The sequence below is a fragment of the Ochotona curzoniae genome, unplaced genomic scaffold (genome assembly GCF_017591425.1).
Source record: "Ochotona curzoniae isolate NIBS_2020 unplaced genomic scaffold, NIBS_Ocur_1.0 contig_1302, whole genome shotgun sequence".
Taxonomy (NCBI): Eukaryota; Metazoa; Chordata; class Mammalia; order Lagomorpha; family Ochotonidae; genus Ochotona; species Ochotona curzoniae.
In genome coordinates, this window is record NW_024465035.1 from 16,905,911 (window position 1) to 16,919,667 (window position 13,757).

General features: G+C 39.4%; 1 protein-coding gene across 15 annotated transcripts in view; it reads right to left on the reverse strand.

The window, feature by feature from the left end:
• ARPP21 (cAMP regulated phosphoprotein 21) overlaps positions 1–13,757 on the reverse strand; it is a 102,962-nt gene that overhangs the window by 56,643 nt on the left and 32,562 nt on the right. For 5 of the 15 annotated variants that reach the window (XM_040964456.1, XM_040964449.1, XM_040964412.1 and 2 more), the window contains 3 exons: positions 12,373–12,432; positions 8,205–8,434; positions 394–627 (listed from right to left, as the gene is read on the reverse strand). In XM_040964456.1, the coding sequence (XP_040820390.1) occupies positions 394–627; positions 8,205–8,434; positions 12,373–12,432 (524 nt within the window). Of the gene's footprint in view, positions 1–393; positions 628–8,201; positions 8,435–12,372; positions 12,433–13,757 lie in introns of all 15 variants that reach the window. The other 10 variants (XM_040964482.1, XM_040964489.1, XM_040964444.1 and 7 more) reach the window with 5 other exon arrangements.

A 13,757-nucleotide genomic window follows, 5' to 3' on the forward strand; every position in this document is an offset into this window, starting at 1 on the left:
TCTCAATTTCCTGAAATATCATTGATTGTAATAAAAACGCTTCTGACAAAAATGCAAGCTCATCAGGGTTTTAATCTGAGTCACCCAAATGTTTTATTAGTGTTTCTCAGCTCAGCACACTGCTGTCTCTGACTTCAGATCCTAGAAATGAGTGAGAGACACTTGGGCAGGAGAAGGCAGAGTAGATGTTTTTGGGAAGTATCCATATTATATTGACTGGAAAACAGGTATAGCTGTACATCTGCTCTTCCTAAACAAAGCTGCCTCCCTGCAATTCATGCTTCCAGCTCTCTTCTTACAGGAATATCCAGAACGTTTGCCACTGAATTTATTAAAACTAAACACAAGAATAAACTTTTAATAAGCTGTGTCCCTGAAAAGAAAGTAACTAACCTGTGTGTGGATTAAGAAGGATGCTCCCAGGTGGGATGCCTGTTGCAGCTTCCAGTGGAAGGAGGATGTAGCTGGTGCTGCTGGGAGCCACTTGACCTCCCATTCCATTCTCAGCATAGGACACACAGCTGGGAGAACCGGCTGCCACGCCCGAGACCAGCGGTGTGTTCTGGAGAGGTGGGTGGGTACGGGACAGCGATCCTGAAGAGCCTGCGCTGCTGGAAGACTCTGAACCTGGCACAGGGATGCAAATGAGCAAATCGTTAATGCAGGGAGGAGACAGAGAACAGATCTGCGCCTAAATGCTTACTTCTCTGCTGTTACCCATCCTGAGATATTCGAGGTGTGTGCTGCAGAATTGAGGCCACTCCTCTCTTATTTTGGAATCACATTTTACTGAAATCATGTTATATATTTTCTCAGCTGTGTCAATGTCCTTGGAAAAGAGAGGGTAAGAAGCTCCCTCGCTTTCAGGTTTTTCACGGTACCACTAGGGTGACACATCAATGAATGGTATCCTAAAGCCCTGAACTCAGTGCCCGGAATCTTCCACATTCTTGTGTAATTAGTGCCATGGCAATGCGCTACTGAGCTGGAATGATAGCATAAAGTGACTTGGGTAGAGGTTAAGAGCTGAAGCTTAAGAAGGAATCTGATGATATGCATGGCTCTAAATATTGGTTTGCAGAGAGGCTAGCTAGAATGTTCATCTTTTCCTTCCAGCTGTGTGGAGAAAAACTGGATTATTCCTATCGGGAGCACAGTGTATAGCAGTGGACACATTTCAAAATCAAGTGGGGTCTCGTTCAAACAGAGGCATGGCTTAAGAGTCAGTGTGTTGGATTGAAAGACAGGGAGGCACACTGAATCAGAACCCTAACTCTTTCTCAGTGTCAGAGTAGAAACAACTTTAAACCATTGAATATCAGTTTCATTTTGCTTGAAGGTGAAATGATACAAACTTTCAGTATTACTGGTTTTAAACAAAACACAGAAAATATAGGAGACAAGCAACCAACCAACATCGAGGTGTAGTCAAACCATGGGAGAAACAGATGGAAGAAAGTGTTGACAATCTTATTAACATGTTTAAGTACTTAAGACATTGTGTTAGATCCGGTATAGATAAAGAACCTGATAGAAGGACCAAGGAAGGTTCTATTTAAATAGTAAGTGATCCATCCTTCAGATGAGGCAGGAGAGTAAACTTACGGAGGGGAGGGTATCGGTGATTAGAGACTGTGGAAACTGAGTCAGGGAACCCAATTATCTAGCTGGAATCATCCCTAAACATCTCTCTTCCTCTTCCGTACACCTTGGTCAGAGAGAAGCATCTGCCATAGCCCGTGTCTGTTTTAGGCATTCTCTGCTTTTCACTGAAGCAGGATGCAACAGCACTAGCATCTTTTGCCTCTTCTAGGTGACAGGTGCTCACCAGAGCACCAAAAGAAAACCTACCAAGCAAATTCAAAGTAATAGAGGATTGGAGTGATACTTTGGGTTGCTGGGATTTTGGACAATATAAAGATGAAACTATTCACTCATAACTATTGAGGCATGTTGTTAAAAAGTATGACTCTTTACCGCTGATGTTTAAAGTATGTAAGTGATAGTTAATTTTCTTTTTAAGATTAAACATGTGCTCTTAAATCATAGATCTCTCTAAATAAGTGATAGGAATACAATGCAACGAAGGTGGTCAAACAGAGAATGTGATGATTTTTGGGGGAAAGAATAATATTTATTGAGCACTTGGCATGTGGAAACACTGTAAGTTGAAAAAATGTTTAAATGATTACCTAGTAGTTTTGCTTCTATAGATAAGGAAACTAAAGTATAAGGAAATTAGATTAACCAAGCTAGCTCTGCTAGCTAGGTGATTGCAGAGCTAGGGAGTGATCTAGACAGATGGGATTAGAGTTCACGATTTAACCCTGACCTCAGGCTGCCACATGAATATGCACAGGTCCAGACACAATCTTGTCACCAGTGTTCTCAGTTGCGCATGTCATCTGCTTTTCCCATGACAAGTGAATAACACAGTTATTGCTCCATCAAAAATGGTTTAAAATGCAGATGGGAGTTTTTGAATAACACAAAGGATGTAAGAAGGCATCTTGAAAATATCGAGGACATTTGAGACCCTACTGGTGAAACCATGGCTCTGAAACTGTGGTGACAACCCAGAAGAATGTAGACCATGTCCATGGGTGTATCCCGTGTGAAGTGAGGCTCTCATATTTGGTGTCAGAGCAGAATCAATCGCAAAGCCTCCTGAACCTAGATGCTTAGGTCATGCAAAACTGATTCAGCTTCATAGAGTGAACATCTAGATAGTGACAAAGAGCTGAGATTCAACAAGTTTGTCCCAACCCTGATTTATGGTGTGGTCTACTAACAAAATGGGTGTGTTTGGGGTTGGCATGGTGACTCAACAGTCTAATCCTTCATCTGCAAGTGCCCAACATCCCATATGGGTGCCGGTTCATTACTCGGCTGATCCACATCCCATCCAGCTCCCTATTTTTCTACTGGGAAAGCAGCAGAAGACAGCCTAGGTCCTTGGAATTCTGCATCCCTGTGGGAGACCTGGAGAAGTCTCCTGGCTCCTGGCTTGGGATCAGCTCAGCTGTAGCTATTGCAGCCATTTGAGGAATGACCTGCAAGAGGAAGATCTTTCTCTCTGACTCTTCTCTCTGTAAAGGTCCCTTTCAATTAAAAGTAAAAATGAATCTTTAAAGAAAAATGAGTGTGATGAGGACTGGGGCTCTGTGATCAAATCCAGAGTGATTCAATTTTGGCTTTTGAGATATGGCCGCTAATCACAGATTAGCAATCTCACTGCTTTTTAACACCTACATGGGAAAGTGGCCAGAACCACAAGAACTCGGAAGAGGCGATATTAATCATAGGTAAAAGAGGGAAAGAAAAATGCATGTTTCTTAAGCTCCCACACTCTCAGAGACAGACAAGGAGAAGCCTGCTTGGAGGTGTGCTCAGCCATCAACATGTTGCAAAGTCTTAACAAATGGCGCTGTGGGATCATCACCAATGTAGTCTGGCTTATAAGCGTCCATCTATACTTGGCTGGCACTGTTGAAATATTCAGTAAAAACAGATGCTGAAAACAAAATCTGGAGTAAGAGTAAAATAAACCTATATTTCGTAATTACATTTGTATCATTTTCTTTCAGCCTAGAAATTGCTCAATGAACAAAGATGACCTGCCAATTAACTTGTTTTATAAAATCTTGAAAATGTAGGCAAGAACTTTGAAGTAATAATTGTAGCACAACTTACAATTCCACATGACCCAAACTTCCAAACTATAGCTCTAATTGCGTTTTCAGTTAATTAACCTTGGATTTGTTGGAAATAATAACATTTTGGATTCATTAAACCAATATGTAAAACTTGGAGAGCTTGAAGCATGAAACATTTAAAACAATTTAGTCTTATGAAAATTTAAAATACAATATGAACCCACTAATTTTATGTTAAAACTGTTTCAGCTTCAAAATGGATGTTAGCTGCAGTGATAAAAGCAAGCATTAGAAGCATTTACTTTTTAAAATTGAGATTGATATTTAGAAACCTCAGACATTGGGGTGCTAATCATAAAAACATTTCTGGTTTCCTTTTTAAGACTCTATGCTAGCCAAGACAAGTGATTAAACACTGTGTCCTTTGTTTTAAACCCTGTGCTAATCACTCTCCATGAGCTGCCTAAACTTCTTTTCAAGTCAACCTCATTTTGAAAATGATAACTGATCATCAGCTAGGTGAAATGCATTTCGTAAAGCTCGCTTAGTGTGTGGTAGAGTGTGAATCTAAACACAGCAAATCCACAGTGGGGACCATGCTGCGAGCCTACAGGCTCTACGTTTATCTCCTTGTCAATCAAAAGCAAACCAGCTGGCTCAGGGCCCTGCCCGGGTCTGTGGATGATTTTAAGAGATATAGGACGGGCCCGGTGCGGTGGCGCAAGTGGTTAAAGGTCCTCGCCTTGCACGCCCGGGATCCCATATGGGCGCGGTTCTAATCCCAGCAGCCCCGCTTCCCTTCCAGCTCCCTGCCTGTGGCCTGGGAAAGCAGTCGAGGACGGCCCAAGGCTTTGGGAACCTGCGCCCGCGTGGGAGACCCGGAAGAGGCTCCTGGCTTTGGATCGGCATAGTATCGACCCGTTGCGCTCACTTGGGGAGTGAATCATCGGACGGAAGATCTTCCTCTCTGTCTCTCCTCTCTGTATATCCGCCTTTCCAATGAAAAAAATAATAAAAATAAATCTTTAAAAAAACAAGAGAGATATAGGACAAAAATTCAGTGCCAGTGACAATGGATGCTATGCCCTACGTGACAGCTGGGAGAAGGAGAAAGGAGAGAATGATGACCCGATGACGTGGTAAGAGACACAGGAAAATGAAGAAGAAATGAGGAAGTGAAACTTGGAAACCCAGAAGGGAGACAGGACTAAAAGAGAAGGACTTGGGCAGAGTCCCTGGGATTTGAGAGAACACTTGCCAAGGAGGAAGGGTTTTCAGTGGTTTTTGTTTCTAGTTCTGACTCTGCTAGCTGTGTTAAGTGTGGGAACACTTTCCACGGAAGAGGGTCTTCAGCCTTTTAGTTCTGACACTGCTGGCTGTGTTTTCTTCAGGACATACACTCATACACTGTTTTGTAAGTCTCCAGGCAAAGTGATGGTTTCTTTAAGGACCCAAGTATATGAATAATGGGTGATTTAGCCCTGAGCCATAAAGTTTCTACTTTTTGATCATTCATAATTCAAGAAAAGTATCTCAGACTCAAGAAGTTGACAGTTTAGCAGAATAACTCAAAGCCTCACACGCTACAAAGTGAAGAATATTCAGAAGTTTTTAGTGTAATAATGAAAACAAACAAGAAGAGAAAGTGATGATAAAATGAGATGTATCTTACAATGAATTAAACAAACATTCCAAGATATGGAGAAGAAATATGAAGACAGCAAGAATAATCTTGCAGATAGAAAGCACACAGATCATACAGCTTTCTTAGAAGTTACCCCCTGTTTACATTCCTATACAACTGTGGTCTTCCCGCTTTCTTGCTCCTTGAATATTAGGGTTAGTGGTGAATTAATGCTGTGATTGCAGAGTGGATTGAAAGCATGTCGTTGTGAAAATCAAAGAATGAGAAGGAAGGAAGGAGGAGATTGAGGGAGGGGGAGAAATATTGTTAGCTTCTATATCTGTGACATACACAAAATATGTTCTTTCATATCTATAAAAAATAAAGAACTCGACAAAGTGCATCTTATTTCCTCAGACCAGCTGTTTTTAAAGGGTGCTGCCTAGAGCAGTGGCGTCAGGATCTCCTGAGAAATCAAACATGCCGATTCACAGATTCTGTCCCAGACATGCTGACTCGGCCCTCGTGGGGCTAAAGCTCTAACACTGTTTATTTGCCAGGCTCTTCATGTGGAGTTGATGCAGCTAAAGTGGATAATTGCCTACTCTGGAGGTCAGCTGAGGATGGAAGACAGTAAAACAGTGAACTTGGACCAATGGAGCTAGAAACGGATGTCATACGCTTGTTTCTCAACCACAACACAGTTATCAAGTACAGGTGGCACTCCAGCGCCCTTTCCAAGGAGGCGTGACAGCGCCTGAGCTGGGCAGCCAGTAGACAGTGTGTGTGGGTGCTCCAAATTTAGCAATGGGCCTCCCTCCCCCTTCGCAAAAATGTCGGAAAACATGTTTCTCAAATAGGAAAAGTTTCATTATGATCTATTTCAAGCTAGAAGCTGTGTAGTTAGGGGAGGAGAAGAGTAACTTAAATGTCATGGCCTCAGACTTGGTTTCTAAAAGGTCAAAGAAGAGTTTGCAATTCCACTGTGAGCCAGGAGGTGAAAACAGGAGGGCTGTGCTGTTTTGAAGCACTCTGACAGTGGAACTGACAGCTTTACTTCATAAAACCATTTTGGGAAATTGGAAGCCTGTTTTGATCTTTGGTTTTTTTTTTCTCCCTCCTACGTCTGCACCTTGACAAGCTCTCAAATGGAGACATATTAAAGAAAAAAAAAAAACCTGAAGTACTTACAATCTTTAATCACTCTTCAAAGAACATGGTATTTTAGCATTCTTGAAGTGTTTTAAATGTTTCCAAAGAGCTTTGCTTTTGGAAATGATTTGGGGTTGGTGCATAGAAAATGATGATTAATTTCAAAATCTTAAGAGCTCTTTTGGTGTGCTGGAATTTTTAAGTACACCATTTAAGGTACTTGGTTTCTGCAGTTCGAGGAGATTTAAAACTATTTAACCTTTCTTAGTTTACAAGACCTCAAGTGTTCCACAATGGATTTTCTCATCTTCAGCTGCTGCAATAATGGGACATGATAGCAATTAATTAGCGCAAGAAAGCAGGAACTTACTGGCTGCTGAATGAAATTTACTAGGGAAACAGCATGAATGTGTCTAAATCTGTTTCAGAAGCAGTGCAGGTGTATCCATCTACCATTTATCTATTGCTCTATCCATCCATCCATCCTATCATTCTATCTCTCTAGCTAAATGCTGTTGTCTTCTTAAAACAGCATAAGATAATTTCTTAGGAGATGTTTGTTAACAACATGATTATGTTAGACCGTCATCAAAATAGACCCAGATTTTCCCATCTGATCTCTATCTAGGATTCTCCATTTGCCATCCTGTCCCATTCTCTTTGGGCCTCCTTCCAATCTATTACCCCAGGCATAGGAATGTTCTCTTAGTACATCTTGGGACCAAGGACATGTCACTGAATCACAGCTCCCAATTCATTCCCCTAGCAAGAACTGGGGAGTCTGACATTATTTGAGACAAAGCAAAAACAAACCCAGGTACATTCTACAACCACAAACTGAGTCCATGGAGTGCCTGACCATTTGTCATTTTTCTGGGAGTTATGAGTGATTAAATCATGAACGTTTAAAATGTTGGAGAAAAACTGATTGTGTAGATTCATGTAAGTGTGACAATATCATGGTTTCACCAGATCAAAGTTCTTGTCAAGTTCAGAGGGTTAGATCTGCTGTCAGCATTTACTTCCTACTGTTTGTTCATTAAGACATGAATCACTTTGCTTAAAATATCATGTTAAACAGTGTGGGGAGAAAAAGCTATCTGTTTAGCACCTTGGAAATGAAACCTCTTAGAGACTTGAACTCCTTACATGCAAACCAGTGATGAAAACATTAAATGGCAGTAGTAAAATTGAGTAAGAACTGGTATTGACGGACGCTGATCGCTTCGCCGTCATTATTTGTATTGCTTTAGGTCTATTGATTCTTAATCCTCACAATAGCTCTGCAATACCCAAACTATAATTCCCATTTGTGGAGTGATAAGTCTGAAGCAAACCTAGGTTAAACAGCATGCCTATTATCACACAAACAGTACATCAATGCAAAAACCAACACCACTGCAATATTAACACTTCAGCTACTTTCCAGAAGGACTACATCAATAAAAACATCTACACAAAGACATGGCTAATTATTATAAGCAATTAACATGTGCAGAATCCAAGAAAATCATTTTCATATAAATTATCTAATCTCCCCTTAAATTTCATTGACTGGGTAAATTTAAAGAAAGCAAATTTCAAGTCTACTGAAGGAGAGTGTAGCTACATCCTGCTTTAGCCTTGTATTAAAGATAAGGAAAATGAAGGCTTAGTACAGTTTTTGACATCTCAGCTATATCTGTTAGTTAGCTCAGAAGAAATGATGTTTCATATGGCTAGCAAAGGATCCAGAAATGCCACAGGACATAAACCTGTTCAGTACTAACTACCTGCTTTGGACAGCTTCCCGATACTCCTGCTACTGGATGTGCTGTCGCCCCGAGCCAGCACCGTAATGCCACCAAAACTAGCTGTCTTGGTCATGGCAGGCTTCAGATTGCGGTTGGAACTGTCAGAATCTGTGCTGCTCCAGGCCCTCTGATGATCAGACCACTTCAGTTCGTTCTCCGAGCTGCTCTGCCGACTCCCAGATGCTCTCCCTGAGCCATCTCTGTTGCCCCTAGATCATGACCAGGGAAAAAAGAGACACAGGGATGCGTTACGTGTAATGAGCAGTGCAGGAGGGGACAGTGGGGCCTTTTGTGCAAGAGGTATCCACACCAGACCCACCAGACCCTTTCCATTAAACAGTGACCTCCAAAATAGTGATGAAACAGACAACACATTACATGAAACACACGTTACAGACAGAAAAAACAAACCTAGGAATGTCAAATGGCCCCTCTGCCATTGAAGGAGAAATGGGCATAGGAACTTTTTAAAATACTATTGTGAACTTCTCTTGCAGTCAGTGTACAAGATTACAATCTGATCCAAATCAGCAATGCTTACTGTCTAGAAGTAATTAAGATATTAAATACTCCTAAAAGTAACTCCAACCAATGAGTTCTTTTTTATTTCTTACAGATTCAGCTATATCTCCATGTACCTGTACCCATGTGATTTATATTTATGTGTGTCTGTATTTGTATCTATATCTAATCTATATTTTCCTGGGCACACAACACAGAATTATCCTGTAAGTCAGTGGGACACAAATCATAGGAAAATAGATACACCCCCTAATTTCTGATCAATATGCCATGTGACCTACTGAACTATTAATTTAAATTTCATGGATGTGTCCAGTAGTTCTGTTGAAAAGTAGGCCTCCAAAGACCATAATGTTTAGCTGAATTATTACTAGAAATATATATCTGATTCAAACACTAACCAACCCAATTGTTTAGAGGTACAAAGAAAATTTTTGATTTTGCTGCAATTGGCTTGCTAAGTGTTTTTACTTCTTTCAGGAAAACTTAATAAGGTAAATTGATCCAAAAGATAATACAAATGTGGTAGCTAGTCTTAAAAAAAAATAAATCTTTTTAAAGCCAGGGGAAGAAGTGGAGCAAAAAAAAAAAAAATTCACAAAACCAAAAGCACATTTGATGAAGAACACGTGATGAAAAAGACACAGCCGGCTGCTCACTGCTGCACTCTGTGCAGGCTTTTCTTACATTATGTCTATTCTCAGGATCTTAGGGAGAGCTGGCTTTAGATACAAGGGTCATCTGAAAGCCAGGCTGTGGGTAGAATGTAACCAACCTGTACCAACAGCTAGGAGAACTGTTCTTAAGCTAATTGAAACTCCAGAAAGTATAGAAAGTAGAGTGAATTTAAAAAAAATCAAGTAAAACAAACACCTAAAGAGCTTGATGCTTCATTTTGATTGTTTCTTTTTCTGTCACCAAATCTGGCTTCATGTTTCCTTTATCGATGCTTAGTGTGTTAACTCACCTTTGGCAGAATCTGGCTAAGTCATTAGTTAGCAGTGGTGATTATACTGGGAACATCACAAACTCTTATTTTGTAGCTACTTCGAAATGTGTGTTAGAGAAAAACATTGGTTTTAGGAGATGGGCTACTCCTTGGTTTCAGGATACAGGATGACGATTGTTAATTCTGCTTCAATCATCCTCTCCATGACCCCCACATCTCCACGGGAAGGGTACAGGTTACCCTTAGATGTAAGGATGGCCGAGTTGGTCTTGACCAGTGAGGTGGCCAGCATTATTCATTGGTGTAATCTGTGCTACAGTCTATACCCTTCACTATGGTGGAGAAGTTTTCAGAGCTACGAGGGTTCTCTTACACATGGGTCACACTCTGTGCTCAATAAAACACCCTAGGAATTCCTGACCACTGGCATCTCCTCTACCAGCTTTTGTCACGTCACCTGTGCATTTTAAAAAAGTGAATTTAGATTAGGAAGTCAGCATGAATGAGATTCCCCCCCCAAAAAAAAAAAATCTAACTGAAGCATCTTCCCAACGGCAAGGTGAAGGTCAAACTAAATGCCATATCCTTTTGGATGTGGGATTCTAACAGACTCAGAGGTGCCTTCTCATCACTTGTAAGACCAGGTCTGGTCCTGTCCAACCAGGATTCAAGATGACAGTGATAATACGACCCTTGGTCTTTGGAGCTGGTCCTCTTGTAGGTGACCAGCAATTGATCCCAGCGTAGTCATATTCCACTCTTAGTTTCTGTTTCTCGAATGATTAGCAATCAGCATCTAACATGTACCTTTTTACATGTTTGAATACTGCTATTTTTTCCCTAAGTTAGAGCTGATGTAGACCTAGGATTGTTTTTAAAATTCCATGGATGGATCTCTGTTACATTTTCTAAATCATCTTCCTAAGCTGGGTTGATTTTGGCGGGAGAGGGAAATCATATTTGAGACACTTGATCTGACGTTGGCTAACAGGGTTGGAAATGGGGACAAATACATGCATTTTGTCTACACTGGCCTGAACAAAGTAGGCTGTCATGTGAGTGCATGAGTAGTGGCCCATTGTAATCTATGTTTGATATTTCCAGAGAAAAATGCCAGGTTATTTTCTTGAATCTTCAAGTGTGAAAAAGCAAAAAAAAGAAAAAGTCTAATAATGGACAAGCAATATTTCACATTATGTTGTTCAGAGAAGTGAAGGAAGGCCAAAGAGATGATTTTGAGTTTTCATTTTTTTTCTGTCAAATTGGAATATTTTGCTAAAGGCCAGGTTGTTATATTTACATTTACTACAAAAAGATACCTTGCCAAGAACATGATCCCTCTGGTTTTCACAGTAATTTTGTAAGTAGGCAAAGATGCAGTTTTTGAGCAGGCAAAGGTGTTATCTTGCCTGTCCTACAGCATAAATTAGTCCACTATTTACAATGAAGTTACCATATATGAACATATCAAATGAACACAATAATTTCAATCAATACATTAAATATATGGACACATTTCTCTATGTGTAGTAGTATGTATCTTCTATTCTGTAACAGAAGCTAGATACACAAATATGGTTCAAACTGTTAATAAAAATGACTTAACGGAAGTTTATTTTGGCACAACACATCTGCCACAACTTTTTGAAGATCACTAGCATACATGAATTTCAACATTAAAAAAAACTCTACTTAAAAAATACATTTATTTTTGCTTCTACTTAAAAGACAGAGACTTAGAGATCTGTCTTTTGCTCGCTCTCAGGAACAGGGGCTAGCTGAGGATGAAGTTAGGAGCCAAAAACTCCATCCAGTGTCCCCTGGGGTACGAATGCCCAACCAAGCACTTGAGCTATCTGCTACTCAGACACATTAGCAGGAATCTGGACCAGACACTAGGTATCCAGATATTAACTGGTTCTCCAATATGGGACGGGGGTATCCCAACAGGGGCTTGACCTTCTGTGCCACAATTGCTGCCCAGAGTTCCATTTTTTCGTACCTAACTCAGCTTATCTTTTAATTTCATTTCCCCAGAAATGTTTGACACACCCTTATACATTTAATGGCGTAATGAGAAAAATGACGATGGCCCCTTTCCTTTTGTGGAGTTCCCAGCTTAGCATGGAACCCTAAAAGAGAATATCCACCTTCCCCCTTATCTTACATAGATCGTGATTTGAGCGGTTCATACTAATTTAAACAAACCTCCCATCATTCCTTAGAAATAAAATCTGTGCTTTGAAAACAACACTGTTTGAGTTCTGATGATGGATGACAGTGACTTACAAATGAGCTATCCAAACAGAGTTATCATTGACTTGTTTTCCAGAGTGATGTATATGCAATTGCAACTTGCCAGAGAAATTTTAGTTCAATGTAATTCACCAAAGTTGATTTGGGGATATTAAATCAGTATGCTGCTCAAGTTAGCCCTTGAAAAACAAAAGCTCAAGGAGAACACTAAGGAAGTGCATTGAAAGCAACAGCTTTCCCGTTTCGTATTTTGTGAATCTGATCAGATTGGAAAACAGCTTTGTGACAAGCTTTACAAAGAAATCACCACATGCGCTTTGTTTCATGAACAGAAAATAGCTTACACTACTACATGTATAGTTAACAGGATTTTTGCCACATAATCTGAAAATACAGTTGAAAAAAGGAAATCATACCAACCGAAAGAGCTGTCTTTTCTTATAGGTCTCACTGCATATGTTACTGTTCTCCAAGAGCCTACTGGAAATGAAAAACATGATTTTTATAATATAAAACCTTAGGGTCTAAGGGGTAAGTGTCTTAAAGTTAAATGGATGCACATTCTATTTTAGAACATTTTTTCTTATCTAATAATCTGCACTCCATGCTTTTTTTTTTAATGCTGACTTTTACCATAATAATTTTATGGTCACGTAATGATATTAAGATTCCATAGCCCACAGTAAGATCTCGATGTTAAATAATAAAGAAGGGTTGGGGAAAATAATAATAAAAAGAACAGAAAAAATATGGATAAAATAAATTGAGATAGATATAACCTGAGCTTCAGACAAAAACTTGCGTTTTCCGAGTTATTCTTTCTTTCTTGTGCTTAGAATACTGGGCATCAAGAGAGAAGTATGCAAGAAATGTATTTTTTCTGTAGGTGAGTCAACCCGTTACTTTTGTGACCCATCAAAATTTGCTCAGATATAATGAATATATTTGAGTGTAAGTATATGCATGCAATATCATGAGTATAATATTGAATAAAATCCAGGTAACATATAAAAGACACGTAAGTGTAAATAGAGCATTTCAGAGTAAGATAGGATAATGATTGGGTTTTTTTTAATCAGAGAATAAACTTTCACACTCAACACAGTTGTTAATGTTCAGTGAATCTTTTCAGTAAAGATACTGAATACTCAGTTGCCACAGAATCGGCCACAGATTCTAACGTGCATGAATTCTCAGCTTTGCCCTGTTAGGGGATGTCTGTCTAAATCCCTACAGGTTTTGAAATTACATCAGAATCCCTTGTGTGGAATTGTGTCTAATTTCCATGGTGGCTTCTAAGAGAGATTACTTTAAGGGAGTTTAATTATTTGAAGATTTCCAATTGTTAAAACGCATGATGAAAATTCTGCTTCTTTTCTCCTAGCCATCATCTCTAAATGCTCATTTTACATTTTCCTGAGTCTTTGCATTTAATCAGATTCTATTTTAATACATTTTGTAGAGTACCACATTAACATGGATGCTTGAAATAAACTGAACCACCACCTTATTTTGGATATCATTTTTCCAAACCAATTTGCCCATTTTAAAGCATCTTAATTGTGATTAGTGCAGTTAATCAGGATTCCTTAATTTGACCCTGAATATTAACCATGAAATCAAAATGGCATTAAATATTTATGTTAATTTTGAAACGGTTGAAAAAGAATTTTGTTACGTAGTATGAGATATCCTTAAGATCTTCTATGCATCTTATAATCCTTTAATTTAGTGTTACCTTTCCTCACTAACTCCTAACCCAGACACAATTTTAAATTTCTGCTTTCTTTTATTTTTGTTTTGAA